At 37.2% G+C, this 27,484-nt stretch overlaps 1 protein-coding gene across 1 annotated transcript in view; it reads right to left on the reverse strand.

The window, feature by feature from the left end:
• Positions 1–27,484, reverse strand: part of NAALADL2 (N-acetylated alpha-linked acidic dipeptidase like 2) — a 489,903-nt gene that overhangs the window by 19,328 nt on the left and 443,091 nt on the right. Inside the window, exon 13 of the mRNA XM_074834594.1 lies at positions 7,504–7,597. Within this exon, the coding sequence (XP_074690695.1) occupies positions 7,504–7,597 (94 nt within the window). The remainder of the gene's footprint in view (positions 1–7,503; positions 7,598–27,484) is intronic.

Raw genomic sequence — 27,484 nt, forward strand, 5'->3', positions numbered from 1 at the left:
ACAAGCCATTAAACCTTAGAAGCATCTCACCTTTAGTTGAATGTACAAACCTCAGTGAGTTCAGTATCTTAGTGACTGAGATGATTAATCCAACGAAGTGGTTCAAGACACAAGCTAAATGAATACTAAAGCTCCTTGTCTAACAGATATATGGAGAGGTCAGAAATAGTAAATGGAGAACAACAACCCATTTCTCAAACTATTTATGGAGTCTGAAAGGTGAGCATATAACAGGAATGGAAAACCAAATAGGTACAACTAAGAAATTCAAGGAAACACTTGAATATGACATTCTCCCCCTCGTATGGAAAAAGAGATTTGCTATTGGATACATTTCAGCAAAGCGAAAGGAGTTCATAGATCCCCATGCACTCCTGTCATTCATCTGACTAACACATTCCAATCTAGCAAAACATGAAATGATCCAAAATACATGGAGAGACAGATGCCAGTGTCAGATTTCCTGAGCTATCAAGATGAATTTCAACAGAAGGCCCTGTGGGAACAGGAGTGAGAGAAGATGGTTAATGTCTGTCTGGGTTTGGGACAAGGTTGTTTTGTCAATGGCTCTGGACCAATTCACCTTTTCCTAATTAGAATGGATAACAGGCACTGTAGTACCTTGATGCACAGGATCAGTACCTTTCTGATTGAGTCTGGAGTCATTTAAAGTCTGATTAAGTTAGGTTGATGCCTCAGAAAAATATTCTCCAAGCATATAAACTTGGTACATTTGGGATATTTTGCAAAATATCAGTATCCTCAATTTTCAAATCTCAGGCAAACTCTGTGCAGCTGAAGAACTTGCAATTTCCATGCATATAATCCAGGCACTCTGCACACTTTATCCTGGGACTTGTGTCAGTATGGAAAGGTTTAAATTCACCCTTTAAATTCTTTGGTTTGGTTTCTGCAAAGTACTTCATATTCAAGTGTTAAGTGAGAAAAGTACGTTACTTAACATACAACATTTATAACTTTATTCTGAATATTACATAAAGAATTGTAAACGCCAGCTATGCCTTTTCAATAGGGAAGGTGAGATAAAGGGAAAATACATCATTCTATATTTGGAAACGAAGACAACCAGACCACCCTTTTAAACATAAAAATCCTGTAAATGCTCTCACTCCTTCTCCACAGCATGCATTTTGCCCCTAAACCAACCACATTTTACCTTACATTCATGAGTAAAAAGCAGTATTTACATCACACTCTAAACCAGCACTCATTATAAAACAAACACCCAGGCCCTTTTTTCATACTTCAGTACAAAATGTGCAAGTGTCTATGGTTAGTGTTACCACAGAGAACTAAGGACGTGGCTTTAAGGGCATCAGTAGTTTTTACCACAACACACTGAACTTCACTGCCAAGGGAAACTGTGATTTATGCTTTTCTCAAGTTGAGAAGCTGGGAGTGGAAGGGCAAATGATTCTTAAAGAAAAGGATGCATTAACTAATACTGTTTTAAACATCTTGTGATGCTTCTACAGAGAAAGTAAAAACTGCAACTGCTACTTCACTCAAGAGAAAACAATGCCACATTACTATATTTTGTATTCTTTGTCCTTTTGTCTCTAGTATGAATCATGTTGAATCATCTAAGCTAGTTGTTTAGTTGTTAAATAAATAAAATTGCAAGTACAAGAAAGTGACTCAAGAGTATGTATACTCTTGATCAGAGAATTACACTGTTGAATGTCATTACACTTGCTAAATGTAACTGGATTTTATTCAGAAACAGGTCACACCAAATAGATATTTATTTCACAGACATTGAATACAATAGCCTTTCCCTGTGTAACTGATTGCTCTTATGAAAAGTACTGCTAGAGATTTAATGTTTTCAAATTGTGTTTGTACCCTCTGGTATGAACACACTTGCCTACAAGTACCTACAGGAGAATGGGCACAGACAAATCAGCAGTTTAAGGCATGACTCTTGCTCACCATGCATGTGAACATGTGTCTGCGTGTAAGAGAGAGCGGAAATTGCTTCAGGTTTTGATTAGCTTGCAAATTCAGGATCAGCTATGGTGTGTTGCTGTATTCACTAGGAAGATTTTTCATGCTGTGCAAAATCCAATGATCAGACCTGGCAGTGAAAAATCTGAATGGGAAAGCTTTGTAGAAAGTACCCTAAAGGGGGCAGAAACACAAATCCAGGGACATCCTTATTGCAAAGAAGATGTTGCCATCAGCTTCAATTTTGCTACCATGAACTGCTACTGCCCAAGCAAATTAATCTGGTGTTGCTACAAGACATCTCTTTTCAAACAGGCTATCATTAAAACAGCATATTGTGACATATTATTATGCATGTCAATACAGAGGAAGCTCGGAGACAAGAAGGCTCTGGGGAGACTTTATTGTAGACTTTCAATACTTAAAGGGGACTTACAAGAAAGATGGGGACAAACTTTTTAGTAGGGCCTGTTGCAATAGGAGAAGGGGTAATAGTTTGAAATTAAAAGAGGGTAGATTTAGACTGGCTATAAGGAAGAAATTTTTTACAATGAGGATAGTTAAACACTGGAACAGGTTGCCCAGAGAGGTGGTAGATACTCCATCCCTGGAAGTGTTCAAGGCCAGGTTGGATGGAGCTCTGAGCAACCTGATCTAGCGGAAGATGTCCCTGCTTACTGCAGGGCTGGGTTGGACTAGATGACCTTTAAAGGTCCCTTCCAACCCAAATGTTTCTATGATTCTATGAAGTTATCAATGACTTTGTACAGAGCTGCTGAAATATATATGGGCTACTGATACAGAATAGATGTTCATCCTTTCCCTCCACTACCAAATGCTTTGTCCATGGCAAATGCATTTTTCCATGATTTTTTTTAAAAGGCTGATGAAAGGTTTTCCATTACTAATATATAATATCCTTGAAAGGATACTGAAGACAAGATGTCGGTGTCTCATGGCAAAGAAGGTATTTCTGTCATATATACAGATAACTAACTGTTGCATTTTTCACTTCTGTAGCAGTCAAGAATAACGGGAATCTTTCTGAACATTACAGATGGAGAAAGTAACTCTGAAAAGCACCCTAAATGATCAGGGAAATACAGTCAAGCAGGTAGAATGATGCCAAGCTGAAGACTAGCAGATAGCTGTAGGCAATGAGTATGCAGCCATCAAGTAAATGACAGAGATATGTTTCTGTATTGATTTTTCTAAGGACTGAGAGTTTAGACTGATGTTTTGAAAATGTATGGGTTGAGCCAGGGCTGTGGAAAGTCAGGCAGACTTTCCTGGAAATGGCTTATCATAAACCAGATTATTTTTAAACTTCTGCTAGCACTGCCTATACTGTTATCACCCTGAGTACTTCAGCTTCTGTAACATCTGTAAAACATCCTTTCTGGGGAGAAGAAAGGGCCTAACTGATAGGAAGCAACACACAACTGACACCAGATCAGCCAAAGAGGTTTAAATCACAGCATTTCCCCTCCCTATACAGGCAAAACCAGAAAATCTCACCCGCACTTGATTTGTCTTCATAGGCCTCTCTCAGTCAGTACCTATTAGAGATGGCTTACAGCTTATCTGATTTGCTTACCAGCTTCACCAGCCTGTGATGACAGCCAGAACTAGGGAATCTTAGCACGCACATTTAGTGCTACTCAGTCACAGTCTAAGGCTGGGGCAACAGATACCAATTTTTAAAAGGTCTGCATGAGTCTAGGTGGGCCCAGTGACTTGCAATAATGAAATGATAGCAGCTTCTACAGACAGCAGCACCTGAGAGACATGGCTACCATCAAACCCGGTTGCCTTTATTTTTGTAGACCATGTGATTGAACTTGTTATTTCTCAGTCAGTCAGGTACAAAGGTATAGAAAGGCTTTTAATCCTAATGAGACACCTTAACACCTCCATCATCAATCCCTGAAGCTTGTTGTAATATCTACTAAATTTTAAAGAGACTCAAACCCAGTGCAAGATAGGCTCCAAGGAGCAAGTCCAGACTGGACAGTGCTAAAAGCAATCAGCAGATAATACGAATATGTTTGGAACAAAAATGCTTATATACATAAAAATATTATATACAAATGTTTTTACATTTGTACTTGCATATACATACAAAAATACTTCTATAGAAGTGCTTAAAAGAACCATTTGTATCATTCACACATCACATTTGACATCTTGTCTGCCCCCTACCTCAAAAGATAAATTGGGTTTTCATAGCATGCAAGGCCTGGAAAGATATTCTTGTATTTGATTCCAGTTGCAGTGGGTCTCGATTTTAAATATGTGACAGGCACAAACACCAAACAACTGCAATGTGTAGCTAATGAGAATATTTTAAACTGTCACCTATTCATGAATTTCTGTAAAATATCACATCTGTGATCAAACAGATAACAGCCTGAATAGCCCCAGGGACCTGGATTTCAGTCTTGGAACCCATCTCACCTCATTTATGACCACGAGGTTTCCTGTTAAACATCAGACCCTCAGCAGATGCACAAAAAGAAATGTCTCTCCAGTCATAACCCTTCCTTTGAGGTAAACCCAAAAGCAGTATCTTGTTTCCAAGAGTTCCGGTGTGTGCAAGCAGAGAGAACACATGTCACTTAACAGCCATTTCCCCATCTTTCTGAGGAACAGGCCTCGAGCCAGATGTAAACATGTTGTGGATGACATTTCCCTATAACCTGCCATCCAGCCTATCCTGAAATAGTTTATAAAGTGCTGAGTAGCATCCTATCGAATTTAACAGAGCTAACAGTACAGATACACACCACATTACAGAATTAAATCCTTTGGAAACATAAATAAATGCAGTATTAACAAATATTAAGACACAGACATCCTTTTGTGAGGACATCCAGGAGACTGCAAAACTGTGACTCGAGTATTTAGACATACGATTTAATTTTAAGAAGGTGAGAAGGTCCAATAGGCAATAAAATGCATGTTTAAATGACTGTCTGAACCAGAGACCAGAGGCATAAAATTAAGCCTAATGAACAAATCTTCTAGAATGTCGTGAGGAATTCCCTTCACCTTTTCTACATTTACAGTTTGCATCGAGTTGGAGAAGGAAATAGTTTACTAAGAGAATGCACCTTTGAACAGGAAATTTAAGACAACATAAAATCTTTTGAAGAATGAAGAAATTTGTGAGACAGGTTAAAAAGTATAACCTCTCATTTAAGTAAACAGAAAAAGACCATTGCCTTATTGGTTTCCAAAATAAAAATAAACTGACACAAGTCAGAGATAGACGAGACATGAAAGTCATGAAAAAAGTCTTTAAACAAAACTCTAAAGTGAAAGCTAGGAGAAAATTTATCCTGCTGGCCCTACCGCCTAGAAAATAATTTCTCCTCCCCTGAAGTGGTGGAGATAAATGATCTAACTGAAGTTAGAGGAAAAAAGTCAGTTTAAATCAAAATTTCCTGTTACTCAAAATAAAAAAAAAAAAAAAGGAAAAACAACAGCAGACATCTCATGTTCAGTTGAAGCAGTACCAGCTGAGCCACAGGTTTTATTTGATGATTATTCCTTGCTGTGTTTAGGCTGAACTAAACCAATGTTTATATGGTACAACACAGCTAAAATTAGTTGCCTTTTTGGATACTCACTGATTCCAGACCAATGCTAGCCTACTCACTCCTAGGTCTTGACAATGATGGATGGCAAAGATTAAAGAAAAGGTATCATACTTCTATGAATGTGTATTACAGAAAAGTGATACTTTATACTGTAGGGAGCGAATGAAATGTAGGGGCAACACCTCAAGATTGCAAAAAATATTTGAGATGTCACATTCTAGTAAACTATATGTAAAATTTTGGTGTGATTTTATAGAATTTCCATCTTTATTTAACAGATCAACTTGAGAGTTCCATAAATGTATACAAACATTATTTTTGAAAGGCCTTAGCACACTACAGGTAACCTGTACCAGAGACATAACTGGAGAAGAGAAAACAACAACATGGTTTCACCTATCTCAATTTCTTTTCACTGTGAGGTCCTAACAAGGGCATGTTTTGGACTAGTCTTCCAAATTTCATGGGGGTTTTTGTCAGGGATGTACCTTTTAGCATTCCTTTTAAGTTCACTAAATTCTGACCAGAATACCAGCTTCTAAAACATCTCAGTTTGTACACAATTATGTTAGAATTTGGCAGCTAAAATACCAAAAGATTTAATCTCCAAGGACTAAACCTCTTATGTGCTCTCCACATCCAGTCTACTTTCAACTAGTAACTTAGAAAATGAAGGAGATCTGGATCTCATTTGAATATACTAAGATACGAGAAAACCGTATGGGAAAAGAAACAGAATGGGAGGACGAAGACAGATGATACTGAAGGAGAAATCTTATACAGATGAGTGACATCGGATAGTGTTAGAACCTAGACTTTCTCTCCCTCCTTAGCCCTCATGATTTGAGCTAAGACAGATATTATTTTCATAATTGATAAGAAGATTGTTTATTGTTATTTTGTAGTCTAGATAGTAGCAGAGAACATCTTGGTAACATACAATGGGTTTAGTTCCTATCAACATTTTTCTACCAACTGTAGAGAAAAAAAAAATACCACAACCAAAACAGTCCCTAGAAGCAAAAGGAATGCACAACTGCACCCTTTAACTGTGTTATCTTTAGAACCTCAAGCCAAGGGCTGTTGGCTTAATTGAGTTCTCTTGCCTACACAAGACAAAAAGACTGCATCATGCTTGTTCTTTTATCAAGCTCTAAAAGGCCACAAGACAATAGAAAGAGCCAGTAATGAGAAAACAACACAGGAATATTAGTAACGGCTCCACAATCTTGATGGAGCTGTCTCCTATGAAGGCATTCACCCTACACCTAGCAAATAGTGCCAAATCCAGAGTCTATGAGAATTATATCTGCATCATTTCCAACTTACCAGTCACTTATTTACTTTCTGACTAGGAACTTTTTTGTCCCTCTCCCTAATCACAACCCATTGTCCCAAACACACCAAGATCAGTTTCAAATACAGAGCTTTCAGGGTCTCTGTGCTTAATTAACTCAAACAACACATATTGGTAAATTATCATGCTTTGTCATGCCTGAAAAAGGAGGAAAGGTAGCATGCTCTGCCAACAAGGTGAGTTAGTGGAATAACCAAACAAGGAAGATGATTGTGAAAAGTAAGGAGCCGAATGGTAACAGGATTAGATGCCCTCTCTTCCTTGTAGTGAACAAAGCCTTGAAGTGAATTAAAATCAAGTTCAGTCATAGAGATTGTTATCTTTGACTGTAATTATGAAATTTTAAAACTAATTATTGCTTAACTGACATAGTAACATCAGAAGAAATATAAACATTTTATGGCTTTATTTAGCAAGAAAAACTGTGTTTTAGTTAGCATTATATAATGACACTGTTTAATAGTAAAATCACTGACTATCATGTAAGTGAAAATTGAAAATCTGTGTCAGGGAGTAGATGATCCTTTTATTTTTCTCTGTATTAATGGAGAACAATATTCCTCTAACAAAAATTACCTTTAAGACTGTTTTGAACTTCTAACGCGATGTCGAGGGCATTAAACGGCAAAACTGGTTCATTGGCAATTTGCAAAGTCACTTGTCCTGTTAGCTGAAAAATACAAAAAAACCCAAAAAACAGTCAAATAATTTCTAGCAGATTTAATAGCCAGTACTTCTTTTGGAATAGCACATACTTTCATAACTTTGGATTTTCATGGAAAAATTAATAAAACTCCATAAACACATCTTTGTGAAAAGGAATATGACCTAGACCATTGCCTTTAATACAACATCAAAACATGTTAAGAGATAACAATTTATGACTACACACAAGGATTCTGTGATGTACTTTTTCTGTGGACCCAGGATACTGCGGGAGTCTCTGAAGGGCCTTAGTTTTACTTTGTTTTCAAATAAAACATCTCAGCATTCTAAAAATAGGAATAAGGTTTATTCTTTTACTTAGTCCTCTGGTTTTAGCTATCGGATTTTGAGAGTTTACCCAAGGAAAAAGAAAAAAACCCCAAACCTCAGACACTAATGAGTTTTAGATCAAGCTCATGGCTAAATGCAAGCAGACCTGAAAACCTATTGCTTTTGAAGAGGTGACAACTTGATGCACACAAACGTACAACCTCCAAACTGGATAGAGTGCTACACCCTCTCGGTAACTTACAGAAAGAAATTCCCAAATGCGTGAAAGGGAACTCTCAGTCCACTCCAGACTAGGCATTAGCACCTGTCACGAAACTCAATGGCACGAATGCTTCTTTTCAACAGTTCCAGAGATGAGGCCAGGGACTGACTGGCCTGAGTGCTTTTTTTTTTTTTTCATTTACAGAAGATAGGCTCTCCAGCTCAAGGCTTAGACATGCTACAGGGGCTGTGTATAGAAATATGTCTTTCTGCTGAACTATACCTAGCCTGTGATTAAACAGAGGATTTCAGTCTCTAGGCTGCCAAGTCCATCACTGTTCGTGGGAGCTATAAACCCACACTGACAAAAACATGCAAGAAACTTTCATTCATCTTCTTCATATCTTGATATTGCAAAAACGGAAAAAATACCTGTAGGGCTATGCTCTAAAATGGAATGATGGCTGCTGGTGATGGTGATCATGTTGATGAAAATGTGGACTGAATAGAATCATATTGTAGAATACTTCCCAAGGTGTTGGGGGGGGGGGGGTTAGAATAACATCTATCCTTCAAAAGCAATATGATAGTTTCTGTGCTGAAAGTACCATTTTAATTCTACAATACAAAGTAGTAGGAAAAGACAACAATCATAGGTAATATTAAAAACAGCAGTACAGCAATTGAAAAAGAAAACCGTCTCCCAGGAAAGTGGATGAAAACAGGGTAATATCAGAAATATAAGTTTCCTGGAGAAACATTAATAGAACCCCAACAACACTTCTAGGAAAGCATTAAAGAAATGACCCAGCCACAGACTGATTTGGGTACAGAGACCAAGGGAACATGCTGCATATCAGGCTGCAACCCACATCTGAGCAGAGACATACTGTGAAGCTATTGAGATTTACCTCTAGAGAATACAATAGTGCAGAAGGCATAAAGAAAAAAAAACCCTCCCATATATACAGTGAGAAAAAAATATGGAGGAATAATGATTTGTCAGGCTGTTATCAAGAAAACTAAAGGACTAAGAGTGAACTTGAAGGAAGATGAAAAATACTGTGTTTGCACATCTGTGTTAAAATATTACACAGTAACCTCTCATGAAACTTTTCTCCAAACTTCCCAACTGCACAGGCCATTATTGCTTTTAAGGCCATTTCTATCTGTGATTATACACAAAAGTCTCTGAGTTGAGAAGCATTAGAAACATTGGTTTTAGGAATATCAGAGAGGTATTGCAGAAATGCAAAAAATGAAATTGTTAGGGCAAACAGAAATCTGTATAAAACTGTATCCAAACCAGGTTCACGTAGTCCAGCCATAAGCAACTGTAAAAAATCTGGTTCTAAATGTCCAGATGCCACAAAAAAATCCTTCCTTGTCCTGCACGGAACTCTTTCAAGATATAGCTGCCCAAAACACTAACAACCTGTAAATTGCTATGGAAAAGCAACTGCAGCAATGACACATCCTATTAAAGAGGAGGCATTCTATATGGAGCCCAAACCCACTGAATCCTACATAATAGTACTCCATCACACAAAACATTTGAATTATTCCCTGACACCCCATTTCTGCAAAAACCTTCACTAAATGGTAATGCAAAATACATATTCATAGGTATGTTTTAGGGAGGGACATGAACAGTTCTACAGTGCTAGTGATACTTTTCAATCTGTTACTGCAATGTTGATGAACACAAAAGTATGGAAAAAATGCTTCTTTTCTGAGACATGAAAGTGGCGTTAAAGAGGAGAATACCCTAGTAAGCAGCTTTCTTTTTCATCATTATTGCCTACAGAACCTGGCTTAATTTTTATAAGTTCTTGTTTTATTTCTATTTCTTCCAAGCAATTTTATTTTGCTTTTGACTACGTAAGTCCAAAGTTGTTTTCTCTTTCCTATTCAAATAAAGTTATACCATCAAAATCTTATGACTGACTGAAGCATTTTAGAAACTTTATAGTATCTCTGCATGTAATACTGCAGACATTTGTGTGTTAGTAAACAGGTAACAGCGGTGTTTATTAAATCACATACTTCACAGGCTAATCTGGAAGAAATCAATCACATAAAGGAAAGCTCAGAGCATTGATTTGAACAGAGTAAGTAATAATGCTGCAGAAGCATATATCAAACCCACATAATGCAGCAAGACAGAAAAGGCTACTGATTTCTTATTTATAGTCTTATTTTTGGATATACCATTCCCCTGAGCACAACGTTGAATATACATGGAAAATAAAGACAAGCTTCTGCCCCCTTTTCCCTGTTGAAAAATGGTTCAGACTGACTATTGAATTATTAAATGCAAGAGTAACTTAGCAAAGAGTAAAGACAACAATTTTCTCATAAAGTGAAATGCTAAAGCAGCATAATTAATTCTATTCCCATACTGAACTGGTTATAACACTAATGACAACTTCTCAAATAACATTTATACATAATAATACATACACAATACACACAATAATTGATGTAACATTTGCACAATTATCAAGTCTAAAGAAAAAAATTATAGTTCAAATGCTAATTGATTCTGAAATGCTTTTCTTATACAATTTAAAATTAAAAAATATTGAATAATGTTTCCACTGCACTTAGCTTTGGGAAAAGTATTCTTCAGTAAACACGTATTTAATGAACTTCCAATTACTTTAGAGATAAATATTAATATAAAAAATAATTGTAGAGTTATACTGTATGTTGCAAAATAAATAGGAATATTCAAAATAAGTTTATACCAAGGGAACATTTTTTCAAGGTCTTTTACCTCATAGTGTAAACAACTTTGCAGAAAGAAATAACTACTGTGCCTGCCTTTATCTCTCTGACACCGTGCAGATCCCAAAAGCTGAAAAAAACCCAAAACCAACTTCCAAAAATGCTGGTGTTAAAGATGATTCAGTATCACATGACACTTCCTAAATGAATCCGTAGGTTCTTCTCTCTTCCAAACTGTTATCACCACCTCATTTAGGAACTATGTTTTCTTCCAATTCTACTCAACTTATGAACGTAATTTCACTACAAGAGTCAGCTCTCAGGGACATCAGGCGGATCTGCACCACCCTCCAAAAGACTGTGACAATAAAATAATATTTAAATTAAAGACACATAATATGTTCATCTATGTAATTTATAAATATCCTTTAACTTTTTAGCTGTTTTACAATGTAAATAAAGAAACTAACTAAAATGGAGTTGGGGGGGTTCATCACAAGACATTTTTTTTGGTGAGTTAAACTCAGTTTTCAGGGCAACTTGGTTCTTCAAATATCCAAGCTGCCTAGTAACAACTCAAAGCACGTCTATTGGCATGCAAAATTTAAAAATACTGAATACTTAAAACCCAGGATAGAAAAATGTGAAAGGCTCCACTCAGCCTTTTTTTACACAGATTCAGTTTTGCTTTTGGGGCATGCCGTTATTGATCATGTCTTGCAGGGACACATCTTAAATGTTATCTGGTTTTACAGACAGCGCAGGCATGGCAACCCATCTCCCATTCTGTCATATGATGAGAAACTTGTAAGATGAATAAAGTGAAAAAATATTTAGTGGATATGTAGATATGAAAATATTATGCATGATAGAGATCAATCTGCTAGAATAAACATCAGCACGTAGTGTGCAGGCAGTTTCTTTAACATAGAAGTTCACATGACAGTCTTGGTTTGTTGTGGTTTTTTGTTTTTATTTTGGTCTAGTGAAATTCAGAACTGTGTGCTACATCTAGCCTGCGCACTCTGTAAACCTCAGTGGGTGTAGGTGTTGAGCCTTTAGGACATTTTTAGTTACATTAAGAGTGCTAAAATTAAACAGATATCTCAGATCTCTTCATATGCCACATTATGAACAAAGTAAGTTAAAAAAATCAGGTGAACTGCCATGTTTATCCTTTTGTGAGCACTGCCCTTCAGTAGTGCTGTACTCCAATTTTACCTGATGGAATGAGTTAGACACAGCTACTTGAAACCCAAATTGTGCAGTGGCAAGTCCTTTATACTTCAAGCCATATACCTCTGCAACGCACTTTCTTCCTTCCTGCATTCTACAGTTTTCAGGTTTTTACTATATAATTTTATTCTATGAATATTAACAACACTTCACCCTACTGATATCTGTGCACTTTTAGGGAAAACTAGCATACCACAGCAACTAATTTACCAAAAACATGACAACTCATCAAAGCAGATAACGTAACAAGGTAGTGTAGTAGACCCATGAATTCCCAACTACAGACTCTCTATGTAAGAATCCCTACTACAGACTCAAACAATCCTTGCACTTAATCAGTGTGTGACACTGAGCAACTCGTTTGAACTCTGAGCCTCAACTTCCTTTGACATCAGGCATCATTTTTTTCAAGTCATGTTTGGTCTCACACCTTGCTCTTCTCCCTTCACACATTATCCATGGGGTTCATGGATGAAGAAAGAGCATGGAAATATACTGTGCTCTTTAGGGTGATCAATAACAGTGTGTGGAAAATAACACTTTTTTGGTCTTTTTTCTTGTAAAGGTTTAACTTTTGTGGCTGGTTGTTGCACTGTCTCCTCTCAGGTGTTCGTCTCTTTGCACCAAGGGCTCTCTCCTTCCACACGGACTGACTAGCAGAGTGACCTGCTGAGATCATCTGACATTAACCCAAACATAAACAACTGTTTCAGTGTCCATCCCCATGTAAACAAGGAGTACATTTCTGCATATATTTAAGATCCCTCTCAGAAACACAACATTAGTGATCTCAAATATTAAAATAAGCAGCCTTTCCTGACCTCTCCACACTGGAAAATTAAAGAAATATTTTTGATAATATAGGCAAATTTCCTGAATTGCTTTCTGCTGGTCCCCCCCTCTAACTTCCTCCATGTTATCAGATTTTTTAAAATAAGCATGAGAAATTGAGTCTGTTTAAATGAAGTATGTGATTCCATGGCAATAACATAATTTCAGCACCTAGTATACCGGATGGCAGTAATCGTGAGACTCATGATAAATTAATGAGCATTTTTAATACTGGGATCTCAATTTGCTGTAGAAAAAAGTCCTGCATAATTGGTCTACACTGTTGTTTTTCTTATATTCATCACCCCCCAAAAAAGTTAACTGACTCAAGAAAAGTCAGAGGCAGGAGCATGAGAAAACAACCAGTTCTTTGATCCTCTACTTTTCTGAAGGACAGCATTCCCTTGATTAGACAAAGAAATGGCAATCTGGTCACAAACATGTTTGCTTTGCACTAAAGCTGTCAACCTTTGAAAATTCAGAACTTCTCAAACATTCCATAGTACCATTTATGTTTTTGTTCTTACTGAAATATCCCTTGGCAACAGGGCACGTATATACACTACAGGTCAAACGATATTCTGGGGTATCTGACGTTCAGTTCAACATACAGTATTTTAGGGCAGTAGAGGGCTCCCTGAGAAAAGAGTACGACGATTCTATGGCTATGGCAGGTGAAGCAGAGCATAGTAATTCATAACAGATAGCTGTTTCTGACCAAGGAAGGTATGAATTGTATCTGAGGTCTTACAAATGTTAAAAACTTTATTTCAACACTCCCCTTCATCATTTAATATTGTTTTATTTACTCTCAGTATAGGAAATACTGTATAGGAAGCAAAAGTGATAGTGAAAAAACCATGGATTCTCCTTCTTTGCACGTCTCCTATGCACAGCAAACAACACTTAACTGTATTACAGGGGCACACATCATTAGGCATCGCCAAAGTCACATATAAAGATATGCCAGTATTATCATAGCCTAGGCTGTTTATTCTGGAGTACAAAAGATCTCTATTTACATCATCATAGGCTACATTTTCTACATGGCTCATGATGAGATTCTGAGGCACTGAGAAATTAAGGTCGGAAGTATTCTCTTAAGTGATTAATTTGCTTAAAATCTAATTTGTTGGCCAACTTAGCAATATATAGTACTTAAAGCAGTGAGAGTACATTTCCTATAGATTTCAGTCACAGCTGTGAGGGATCATTCATCCCACTTCTTTCAACCACTTGTACAAAAAAGAAACTCATACTTGTTTCTGCTTTGTTTTCTATGCACGTGTAGAAATTCCTATGTTTTAAATTATATAAAGTATATGGAAATATATTGCGTATATTTAAGTGCATTTATGTGAATCTTCTCTGTGTATATTAAAAGATATATTTTAAACTGTATTCTAGTGAGCAATTATACCCCATGCTCTGGGTTATAACTCCATAAGATTATACAGAGAGCTTGTTTCCACTCACTTCTACCTTCTACCCAGATCACCAATGAAAAGGATGTGAGGACACTGTCACGCTGTACCTCACACAGTGGTGGAGAGCAATCCTCCTCTCTTCACCCATCACAGAGCAGGCAGAGGTGTCTTGTGAGACATCACTGTGCTCTGGAGCTCACTGTCATGGGATGTGCCAGACACCAAAAGCACAAAGAGGTTTCAGATGGGATGTGGTGGGTTGACCCTGGCTGGACCCCAGGGTCCCATCAAAGCCGCTCTATCACTCCCCTCCTCAACTGGACAGGGGAGAGAAAATGTAACAACAGGCTCGTGGGTTGAGATAAGGACAGGGAGAGATCACTCAGCAATTACTGTCACAGGCAAACCAGACTCAACTTGGGGAAATTAGTTTAATTTATTACCAATCAAACCAGCATAGGATAATGAGAAATAAAACCAAATCTTAAAAACACCTTCCCCCCCACCTTTCCCTTCTTCCCAGGCTTAACTTCACTCCCAATTTCTCTACCTCCTCCTCACGGGTGGCGCAGGGGGACAGGGAATGGAGGTTGTGGTCAGTTCATTACCCAATGTCTCTGCTGTTCCCTCCTCCTCAGGGGAGGACTCCTCACACTCTTCCCCTGCTCCAGTGTAGGGTCCCTCCCACGGCAGACAGTCCTCCATGAACTTCTCCAATGTGAATCCTTCCCACAAGCTGCAGCTCTTCACGATCTGCTCCAGCGTGGGCTCCTCTTTCCACGGGGCCACAGGTCCTGCCAGGAGCCTGCTCCAGCGTGGGCTTCCCATGGCATCACAGACTCCTTCAGGCACATCCCCCTGCTCTGGTGTGGGGTCCTCCCAGGGCTGCAGGTGGATCTCTGCTCTCCTGTGGGCCTCCCTGGGTGCAGGGCACAGCTGCCTCACCATGGGCTGCACCGCGGGCTGCAGGGGAATCTCTGCTCCAGGCCTGGAGCACCTCCTCACCCTCCTTCTTCACTGATATTGGTGTCTGCATAGTTGTTTCTCTCACATTTTCTCATTCCTCTCTCCAGCTGCAGTTGCCCTTGCAGAGTTTTTTTCCCCTCTTCTTAGATATGTTAACCCAGAGGCACTACCACTGTCACTGATGGGCTCAGCCTTGGCCAGTGGTGGGTCCACCTTGGAGCCAGCTGGCATTGGCTCCATCAGACACGGGGAAGCTTCTCATGGCTTCTCACGGAAGCCACCCCTGTAGCTCCCCTGCTACCAAAACTTTGCCATGCAAACCCAATACACAAGACTAGACAGACTCATGCAGGGCACTGCAGTGCTGACTAGTAGAAATGATGCTTTAGATTCAAACTCCAGCTCTGGTTACAGGGGAAATACACTGAGGTGTTTGTCACTAGCTACTGTCAGCCTGGGAACTGGGCTGAAGTCTGGCCCACTCATGCTCTTGTTACCGCAGCAGCAAAGAACAAGGATTATTAACTCAACCTCCAATATAATAGCCTTATTGAGTTAGGCTTGGCACTGCATAAATGAACTTGTGCTCAACCTGTTTTGTTTGGAACTGAGGCAGAACAACTTTATGTCTGTGCAGAATACAGAGGGTTAATGCTTACATAGGGAGCCATGAAGTTAACTGTAAAGCACAGTTCCTTATGTGGGCAGTGTAGAAGTGTAGCTAGAAAGGGAGAATTTCTCTTATTTTTTTCTGCACCTAAACAGAAGTTGCATGTCTTTGAAGTATGCAGTTAAGTAGCAATAATCTTGAAAAGAGTTTATAATCATGTATTTCATATTTATGTATGTCAAATTCTAGTGGTATCTAGGTACAAAGAAAGTGTCAAATTAACTTCTAGAAGGGCCATTAGATTCAAGCCTCTTGTTAAAAAAAAAAAAGTTAGTCACTTACAAAAAAGTTACCCTAGTATGGGTAGTTATGAGCATGTGAAAGGATATAACAGAATGCTCTTCTGCCCTAGGAGCTTCATGAGCTCTGAGTGAAGAGGCCACACCACAACAATACAAATCTTTACATTATTACAAACCCTCATGCCAGATTTCTTAAAGAGAATTTTAAAGTTTGTTCTAGCATTAATTCTTTTTTATCTTCAACTTTAAAGCCAGGTTGCTCTGGTTACCAGCTGCAGACTTTGAGAGTGACAAAACCAGAAAATTTTGCTTTAAAGCTGAATAATTTGCAAATAGCATTGCCATAAACCAAGATGCCATTATTGCACAGAAAGTGACCTTTTAAATGGTTTCATTCTCTCACCCTCTTCAGGTATAGCAGGAGGAGGGGGAAAATTGAGCTAGATCCTTTTTAAAGAAGCGATATTAACTGCCTGAAGCTGGTTACAGGCCATACTGAGGAAATAGATTTAGCTACTGTTCTGGTAGAAAGAGAAGTATATAATAAAATATGAAGCAAAATTTATTTCCACACATCAGAGGCAAAGATTTCTAATGACAACCATCATGTATAGAAATTGCATCTTGATAGATCTTTACTAGCTTAAACCAAAACTACATAGCTTAGTTTTTTATTTGCATGTGTAATACGGACATTCAAAACATAAAACATACAGCTAGCCAACAGTGCACACTTAGGACAAGAAAAGTTAAGTATTTTTTCTGGTTTAAGCCATAAAGCAAAGTTTAAAGTTAAAGAAAGTACATGTCATCTCAGAATAACAGACAAGATACATCAGTGTTGATTCCTGTGTACTGGTATGAAAACACAGGATGCTGTGATTAACACCTTGGAGATTTAGTACACAGCTCCAGAAATCATCACACTCTTCCACTAAAGGCTTTCACTGTGTTTGCTACCAGTTCGTGAATACCAGTGCCTTTCCCTGACTTATGTGTGTGTTTAAGACTCCAATCAGGATGTTACTACAATCAGCCCTCCTTACAATACAGGATAATCAAAGCACAAGATGATAGGACTCAGCAGGACAACTGATAATTCTGTTAACAGTTGCCAGACAGTTGGCTGGGTCTTGCTGGTCTATGAGCCTTACAAGTCAGACAGTAATGACTAGCAGATAAAATAAGCAGCAGTGCAAGTCTGCATTTAATCACCCGGCTTCACAGGCACTCTGCAGAAACAGAGATCAGCCCAACAAACAGGATGTTGTCTTACAGTCCTAATTAATCAAAGTGTCTTCTCATATGCTTCAAGATACATGCATGAACCAAGAATCTTCCTGATTTAGGACCAATCCCAGGATCATACATTCAAGGACATCCAAGTACTTGCTAAGTTTCTATTTAATCTGTAAAGCCAGTTGTTCTGCTGAATCTGCAGGACTCAGTCTGAAACTTGTGGCATTGTTAAAAACTAGATAATAGTCATCACAGCAGTGCAATAACAAAGAAATCTGCAATAGGAAGCTTCAACCACAGCTTTCAGTTTAGTCTTTGATATCATCTTTTTAATCACTCCCCTTTTACAGAAATGGATTTGATTTAATTGAACTCCTAAAAAACCCTCTCTAATCACACTTCATCAGCATGCAATTATTATTCAAAGGAAACCATATGTACTATTAGGCACTCTTAATTAAAATAATGCATATAATCTGCTTCAGTACCTAATAGTCCTTTTCCTTGATGTTCATTATTCTTTTTCTTCCATTATTGTGACAATACATTTTTTTTCCTATTTTTCCTCATCTATCCCTATTTCATTTATACATGTTTTCAACATTAATGATCATATCATCAGGACACTGAGATGCGTTAATACACCATCATCTGAGATGAATTAATATGCTACCATCCTTAAAAACTCATTGCATAGCATGACCTTCAAAATGTGTCAGACCTGACCATAGAGGTTTGTGAGAAGAAAATGAGGAAATGCTGTAAGAGGAGTCTCAAACTATACTCTGTTTTGCCTGAATTTTATTTGCAATTATGAAGTCTTCTCAGTGGCCACATTGAAAAAAGAATGTACACTAGGCAGCAGTCAGTCCTTAGAGAGACAGGATTTGGAGAGAACCAGAGACGATGGATGGAAGAAATTGAATCCAGAAGTTGAAGAACCTGAAGAAAAGCATCAGTGAGGGGTTGGAAGAATGGTTCCTTGAGGAACTTGGAAAACTTGGACAGTCAATTCAGCATCGACTCAACAGAACAGGCATTATGAAAAGATTCATGAGAACATTACGTATTAAAGTCTCCCTATCCTTTCAAATTCAGGATAGCTAAGATATTTAATAGTTATGGAGAGAAAATATTGTTCTTTTCTCTAGTCACCTCTTGATGCAAAGGTACCTCAAATTCTTCCACTCAGGTCACCCTAATCAGTGAGGACTGGAGCAGTGACAGTTCATTAAACATGACAGACTAGCTGAGGGAGAGACACTAGTGAACCATAGTGCTGAGGATCCAAAGGAAGCTGAAAATATGTAATTCTGTAGTATATAGCTCAAAGAAAAGATCCATAAACATTAACAGACATGTTCCACTTCTGGGGAGAATTGGACAGATAATATACTGAGGCTATCCCCAGACACCAAGATACACTGCAGTACCCACAAAGAGGCTCAATTTACTTGTTAAGCAATTACTTCAGTTAGGATTACATTCTGCTCTTGGATATACTCGCACAGTAGTTACCAATCCAGAAAGGTATTTAAGCTTCTTACTGGTATCATAATTCAGAGATGCAATTTCTGCGAATTTTTTACAGTACTTTTCAAATCATAATATTCAATCTTCAATGTATATTGTGCAAGACACACTGAATAAGAAGTAATCAGTTAACTTACATTAATAATTTGAAATTTAAATCTCAAAAGGAATTCTCATATCTCCTCCTGTAATTAAATAGTATAACTTAACAAATAAAGGTGGGGGAAGATTGGTTGTTTCATTTTAAAAAGAAAACATTAATTAAAGATGAATATGTTTGGAACTGAGCAAGCTCCCCTCAGGCTTGGGGAAAATGCCAAGTCTGACAAACTCTTTGAGCCTTAGGGAATCCCAGGTCAGTTTGATGAACCTACTGAAGTATTTTATAATTAGCTGGCATGCTCTTGAGGCTACCAATTTACCTGAAAAAGAAACTCCCTCACCTTTCAAACTTGTCCCTGAACAACAATGAATAAAGACCTAACAAATAACGTTTCTCATCACAGAATGCTTATATAAACAGAGAAAGAAAACTCAGAAGAATGTCCTGTACTATAGAATGGCCCTCGAAATTCATAAGGAACCCTAGCAATAAAACTCAAACTATCTGAAGGTAGAACTGAGATTTATTACCACATCTGGGGCTGTAATAATGCACCTGTTACTAAGATAGTCAAATTATGATGGCCAAGTCATTCCACTGCACCCTACATTTTTGTGGGCTCTGTATTAAAGTGATAAAGGCATCATGATATAGTGGCAACAACAAAGATTAAATAGAGAAGAACATTTTAAAAGTGCATTATCTTACAACACTGCAGGAAATGTTAGTACTTGCTCAAACAACAGCAGTTGCTTTTAAGAAAAATTAAAAAAATCAATGTTTACCTACAGTACTGCACCATGGTTGCTCCAGGTAATATTTGTTTTAAATATCTTATTATTTATAATTATCATTAGTGTCTAAGCACCAAAAATACATTACATGTCTCAGAAAACAATTCAGAAGACATCTATTCTGGAAGGCTTATTACCTATCTTAAGCTTATCTGATAGAATCAAACAAAGAAGGGGAGGTATGGCATATGAAATACACAGGCTACTTGAGACTATCTAACAAGTCTTGCTGTAAGAACAAACTCAAAGTTCAGGACTCACCTTGTTGGTAAGCATTATATTTTTGTTAGCTTCTGGTCTTGCTATTGATTCCATAACTTTTGTTTTGGCTTTGCCGAATGCCTATTTGCTGTCAGTTTTCGATTAACTTTCTGGAACAAATGAGTTTGTAAGAGATCTAAATATGGGCAGATAGACAAGGAGGCAAGTTTTGTCTGACAGGTAACAACAAGGATGGAGACTGTACTGAAAGAAGATAATGAAAAGGACATTGTTGAAGAGAGTGGAGAGGGGGAAAGAAAAGATTTGAGAAAGGCAAAAGATTTAGAAAGAAAAACAAGTTGGAATTTGCTACACACCATAAACAGGAGCCTGGGGAATTTCTGAAAGAGAAGATGGCAAGATTAAAAGGACAGCTGAGGAAGATGATTTTGGCAACGCCACCATAGATGGATTGCAGGGAGAAAAAAGACTTGCACAAGCAAATGTGTCAAGACAAGAGAAGATTACAATGCAGACAAGTGGTTTGATCACAAGGCCAGAGAGACAAGGATGGATTTTTAGAAATACTATAGAATGAAAATGCATCAGAGGAAAATACTTAACAATGTTCTTCAGCATCAATGTGTACTCAGCATAATTTTCCCATTCTATGTAAAATTCCAGATAAATCGTTCCCCAAACTGAAGAAGTACTGCAGAAGATGGCATTGATATATAGTGAACAGATTAGTGGGAGAGCTGACAGTATGCAAAGTGATATATGCATGCATGTGTGTGTCTAAGTGTACTTGCATACACAGATGAAAACTTCATCTCAAACTTCTCCTGTCTGTTACAATTGAAGACAGATACAGTCACAGATAAAATTAGAATTTCAGACCTAAAAATAAAGACTTTGCAGACAGTAAGAATTTCCTTTTTTCCCCTCTGCAGTAGAAAGGCAATGTATAGAGGCATCTGATGTACTCTGAATAGCTTTCAACTAAATGTAAATAAACTTCAAAAGAAATTTCTAGAAAATTTTGCACTATGTCTACATTGTACATCAAAAATACCAAACACATGTTAAAGCTTTTTGTTTGCATATTCAGAGAAACTAAAAAGCCCTACAGAAACTGTTCTGATCTGTTGGATATACCATAATGCTGTAATAGCTTCTGAACCCTAATTAACAATATTCTCATCCAAGCCTCATCCAGTTATAAGGATATGGGGCATTTGTGGGGTAACTATCTGATTAGAATGCACACTTGATACTGGATTTAATAAATAAATAAATATAGTCTTCTTTTATGGACCTACTGAAAAAGACAAAGCAAGCATAACAAGTAACAAATTCAAAGTTTTTAAACACCTTTTAAAGTCCATTTCATTTTATGAATACTGACCTCCTAAAATATCTGAAACAAGAAAAATGGAAATGACACTCTAAATCTTGTGGTTCTAGGAGCTGCTAACTGCGTACTGTTCAGTGGTCACAGTCCACCATCAGGAGGGTTGTCCCAAGAGACAGCACGTAGACATCTCCATGTCTGTCCATTCCCAAAAGTTTAAAACTTCCGTACTGAGAATAGCAGACACTAGACACAGATTAGACCACTACATTATGTTGATTTTGGCAATATTTTACCTCCAGTCCTCCAGCATTCCCCTGCAAAAAAAGCCCATGCCCCTGAGACAGAGGTTTGACTATACATCTTCAGTTGAGTTTATTGCCTTTCCTGCTTAGTCTGCTCAAGTAAAAACTGACATTTGCAAAAGAGGGATGAAGGGGGAGACTAGTACCATCTAAGCAGAAGGCTTTATTTGTGTAGAATATTACATTGAAAGAGCCCAGTAGCTATTAGTGATTATTAATCTTCAATTACAATAATAGCCATATTTAACAAAAAAAGAATAGGCTATGCTGCAAGTCATGAAAAAAGCCTTTTTAATTGTCAGGCCTGCTAGTCTAAAAGACTCTTGGCCCTATTCATTCAGTTATCATTCTGTAGTTTATAATTAAAGTGCTAATGTATATCAGAATTCTCTGATCTTGAAATAAAGGATTCTTTTACCAAAGAAATTAAGGACACAGTAGTTACAGGAAATTCAAGTTTCCAAGTAAAAAGTAAAAGAAACAACCAAAAGTAATGTAATGTAATTAAGGAAAAATTATTTTTGTTGAATAAGAGAAGGAAAAAACTTTGTGAGTAGTCATTCTGGAATGTGGAATAGTTCATTACGTGGCCAAAGACCCTTCTCTTCAATAGTTAAATACAATCTAGGGAGAAAGGAAGTGTATACCATACCAGCAGGAATGGACTAAATGATCTCAAAGTTCTTTATCGTAAGCTAATGAGTAGAAGTAATTCACATATCCTGAAATCTAACTTCAATTAGCATGACATATCATAATGATTTTGTAGTATCTCATCCATGATATTTTATTTTCATTCTGATTTCGTATTGGAGGGAAAAGATAGTCAGCAGCATGTCATGTCATGATGTCCATCTAAACTAGTGCAAATAAAAAGAACTATGTGTAGTCATCTACACTATGTACAAGCATTATCTGAAACACTCAACATCAGCAGAACTCTTAACCTACAGTCTCCTCTTTTGTGTCTGGTTAAAGACAGTGGCTGAAACCTGACTTCAAAAACCAAAGGAAAAGTATTCCAGAACTAATTTTGGCTTTTAGTCTGCCAAGAAGAATCTGCTTGGGTCACTGGAGATGTTAACTGGAGTATGTGTTTCCCCACCCAGGTTAGATGACAGGTATTAAAAAAAGCTGGTAACTAAAAGGGATAGAGTCAGCAAGCCAGTAAGATCCCACACCACTTATCTGCCAGTACCACCAGTCACTTCTGAAAATGGAACTTGAGCTTTGGAAAAAGCTTTCAAAAGCAACCTCTGGCTCAAAAATATGAGTGGATACCAGGCAACGTTAGCTCTTACCTCAGCTCTGATATTGTCATCCCTTCACTCACAATCTGCTTCTCTGCTAAAGTGATCTTATGTACCTCACAGGGTTAAAAAAATTCAGCAATGCCTAATTATATGCTAACGCTATCAATCTGCATTCAGTTTCATTGAGCTTTGGATTAGGCAGTTCAATACATTTTATAAACAATATAAACATATTACTGTTGCTGTTTAGCAGTGTAAAGGATGTGTTTTGCATTTTTCTCTTCATTACTTCCTTTGAATTAAAACCACTAAGCCTTGCAAAAAAAGCAATACAACTCAGTCTCAGTGGACTAAAGCAGCCAAACTGAAAGCCAGCAAGAGCTTCTTAACATTAAACAATGTTTCTATTAAAACCATGTGACTCAAGATCATGGTATTTCCTACATGACCTCTAAAAGCAAGATTTCTAGATCTGCTGCCTTTTGAGACACTATGAAATCCAAGATTATTTGAACAGACTAACTTTAAAGTTATTAGTTCTTCATTCTCAAAGTCACAGTTTAATAATTTTTAATTTTTAAGATCCAGCTAGTTGTATAAGAATGGAAGCTTAGAAGTCCACTACAGCTACGGAAAATGGTGTAAAAATAGTCCAGGAAGCAGATCTCAGGACACTCTAGAATTTTACCATAGTATATAATTCCCAGTGGCATTGCTTTGTTTTGTTCTTCAGAAAATACAGGCAAATCATACACCCCAAAAATGAAAAGTTTGGGCATGTAGGACTTATTAATGAGTTGCCTAGCTTAAGTTCAAGTAGTTTGGAAAAGCTCAGGCAAAGATTGAGGAGAGTAAATGGTTGCTATTTTCTAATAAAGAAAGATATCAATTAATTAAAGAGGACTCAAAGTCAGACTAGAAAAAATATTTTCTTCTGTCAGTATTAAACTTTGATTACCTTCCCTCCAAACAGTTTGAGATGTTTCCTGTGTTTGAATAAAACTCAAAAGTTGGTAGAAAGACTTAGCTTAAGATCAAGGATGTGATTTCTACAGTTTCTATGAAAATTTAGTCCAAGCTGAGACTAGAAACTTTAGAAAAAACCAGTGTCTTCAACCCTTATGACCTTTAGAATTTCACTGTTTTCTTTGCTTTCTCATAAAAATGACAAGTATTAAGCTGTAAATCAAATTACTATATTTCTTTCTGTTTAATTTCCAATTTTCTATGACTGCTTCCATGTTTCTCCTATGCCTTATATGAGTGACACACAAGACCTATGTTCTGATGGAGGAAAAGCTGAGTTCTGAAGTATAGTGCCTCAGGTTAACATCCTGCCAACAGCCTCTAACAGAAATGCCATACGAAGTACATGAAGAGGACTATGGACAGACATGTCCCAAATAAAAAATAAATGCAAAAGTAAACTTGCACCTTGAGCTGTTACCATAGAAGTGAAATGAAAATCACCTCTCATAATAGAGAGATTCTGGAGGAGGGTTCCTTATGTGTATGCCCCTTTTAAATTGCTCTTTAAAAATTAACGTGAGACTACTAACTGAATTGCTGTTATTTATGTTTCTAGAACATAACGTGCAAGTAAAGTAGAGAAACACAAGATTATACAAGGTACTATATATTTCAATACTCTGTTTAAAAGTCATTTAAACAACTTTAACTGTTCACATTAGACAAAATGAAAGTAGGAAAAAATAAATGGAAATGAGGATATGGAACTGCTTGTTAGCAGCTTCTTGATTACAAAAGTGTTCTGCTTATAAAGCATCCTTAAAGCACAGCCAAGGAGCCCTACTTAAGCACTGTCAATGAAGACATTTTACAGTGTCCTAGAAGATTTACAGTCAGTATGAAATGCTGTAGGTATGCAAATTGAGAAGACAGACCACACAACAGGTGCTATATTACAACAGGTTGTAATATATGAAGTGACATGTTGCTGGATTCCTCAAACATGAATGGAATCTGGAGATTCATCTTAGTCTCATGTAATAAGTGTACTGATTTCAGTCTAATTCATGTGTAACAGGGAATTGCCTTTTCTAGTTTGTGTAGGCTGTGCATCCAGCAAATGATCAGTGTCAAGGATTACAGACTAATGCTTTATAGCAGTGAGGACCATGATAGCATTCCTTTGGTCAATTATGTCCTTGCCTTCCAAAAGTACTAAAGTTTAAGATGTTTCACTAAAATCCCTTTTTCTTAAGTACAATAAAAGATATGATGATATAAATAGCTTTAAATGAGATACTGGACTGTCATGACAAGTAGAGGGTGTATTTTAAGGTAAAGAGACATTTTTTGCTGTTCCTACAATATTCTCAGAAGACCAGCTCTATTTCTATGATCTACATCAGTGAATTCAAGCTGAAATCTACAAAACTTGAAGGTTTTTAATGAAATGAAACATATTTCAGCAGCATATGTCACAGCTTTTCTAAGTGATATACATTCTCCACTGAACGGAAGCAAGTTTTTCATTTCATATATACTCATAATTATTTCAAACTTACACATAAGTCTTAATCATAACTGAGACAAAGAAAGTAGAAGCAGCAAATAGAATCATACCACTTTCAATATGGTGACATAGTGAAAATTACAGAATATGAAGACAGACACTATGGGCCTTTAAAAAAATGTTTCTTGTCAGCTTCTGAAAAATAGCAAAAAACCAAAACCTACCCAACCGCATGCCTACTAGATTTATCAAATACTATCTTAATGTTCAGCAAAATTATCCCTAAACAAGAACTAGGCTACTGGATGAAATATCTCCACAGAAGCAGGACAACTGAATTCTCAATTTAGTGAAAGAACATGGTGAATTTCTTGTTACTATTTCTGCTTCTTTTTTTGTCCTCTCCAAATGCTAGATCAGAGTAAAAGTACATAGCCTGAACTATAAGCAGAAAAAAAAAAAGTTTTAGAATTGAATGCACTGAACAAAACTACACGTTTCCATTTTTGTGTTCCTCACTTCTTTGGTTTTTAACCCAAATTTGAAGAACCTCGGTACTATAAGAATCGTTAAGAGTGAAGTCAGAACTTACTCATGGGCAAAATGTACAATAATCTTCATAAAAATGCAATAATAATAAAAAATAATCAAAGCTTTTGGATTTGCTATTACTGCAAATAATATGGGTTTTCACAACGTTTTGTGCATCTGGGATGGCCGATATCTTCAAACAGCCAGCCACCACAGTCTGACTAACAGTATGCTAACCAAAATCAGTAGCTAGCTGTGGTAAAAAAAAAAAAAGCACATATACTATCCATCCCTATACAGAAAGCATCATATGCCTTTCAGCTTTAGAAATTTATTAAAATAGCTTATGCACCATATACAAGCTCACTTAAGTTCAGTGTCTTAGGGCTGGCCATTTGGAGATATTAGTTTAGGCCTGTGCTCGAGACTAGAGTCTGGCAGTCAGCACAGCTCCTTCAACATAAAACAAAACAAATGACCGTGTTCAAGTCCTGAGGAGAATACACTCCTAGTCTTCAGCTTTACTTTCCTCTAGAGACCTGGGACAGGCAGTTAGAGAGACATGTCCATAAATAGCATCACTTCACTACTAGTAAATATACTGGGAAACAACTTTATGCACTCTAATATTTTTCTAAGGGTTTGCCATTTTAAAAACTTTGTATATATTTGTAAGTATTGATCTCTTCTGCTTTTAAAAGTCCACCAGGAAAACTTACCAGCAATTTATTGTGCATATAAATGAAAGATGAAAAGTAGATTGTTAACACTAACATATCATCTGTTTCTGGACAGGCTGAATGCATGAGATATTAAATGGGTCACAGATTTACAGCCCTTTATTTTGGAACTAGAGCTCAGTTCTTAAAAATGTGCCCATGCAGCTACTGTCTTCTGTTACACAATTACAATGCAACTGTCCAAAGTTTGTCAGAATTTGGGTGCTTCTGCTGATGTTAGAATCTGTTTTCTCTAACAAGCAAGCAAATAATTTCTCCTGTCAGTATACAACTGCTGAATAAGTCAAAAGTCAAGGCCTTCCAAGTCACAGGACACTGCTCTTCCAGTGGCGTACTTACATGGGCTGAAGCGCACCAGCCAAGTACCTTTTGAGAAGTACCTCACTCTCCCGCAATGTGGTCTGGAAAACCAGTGACAGTAGAGCCCAGGAGGGAGGCATGGAGAAAAACTGCATGTTCCAGGTATGGGTAGAATTTTGCTTTTCAAAAAAGATGCTGCATCTCTTCTCTGACAGCTAGTCAATGAGAGACTGATGATATAACCCTAACAGTATGATGAGATAAAAGCACTTGCTGTAGATTCAGACACTGACTGTACCCAAATACCTTAAGTTTTTGTTTACTTTTGTTTCACTAAGAAAAGCAAATGGCTTTTGAGTATCCTTGTCTTTTCCCAGCGAATACTGATTAAAAAATGTGCCAGATAAACAGAAACAAGATTTTAAG

This window comes from Strix aluco, chromosome 9, assembly GCF_031877795.1.
Source record: "Strix aluco isolate bStrAlu1 chromosome 9, bStrAlu1.hap1, whole genome shotgun sequence".
Classification (NCBI taxonomy): Eukaryota; Metazoa; Chordata; class Aves; order Strigiformes; family Strigidae; genus Strix; species Strix aluco.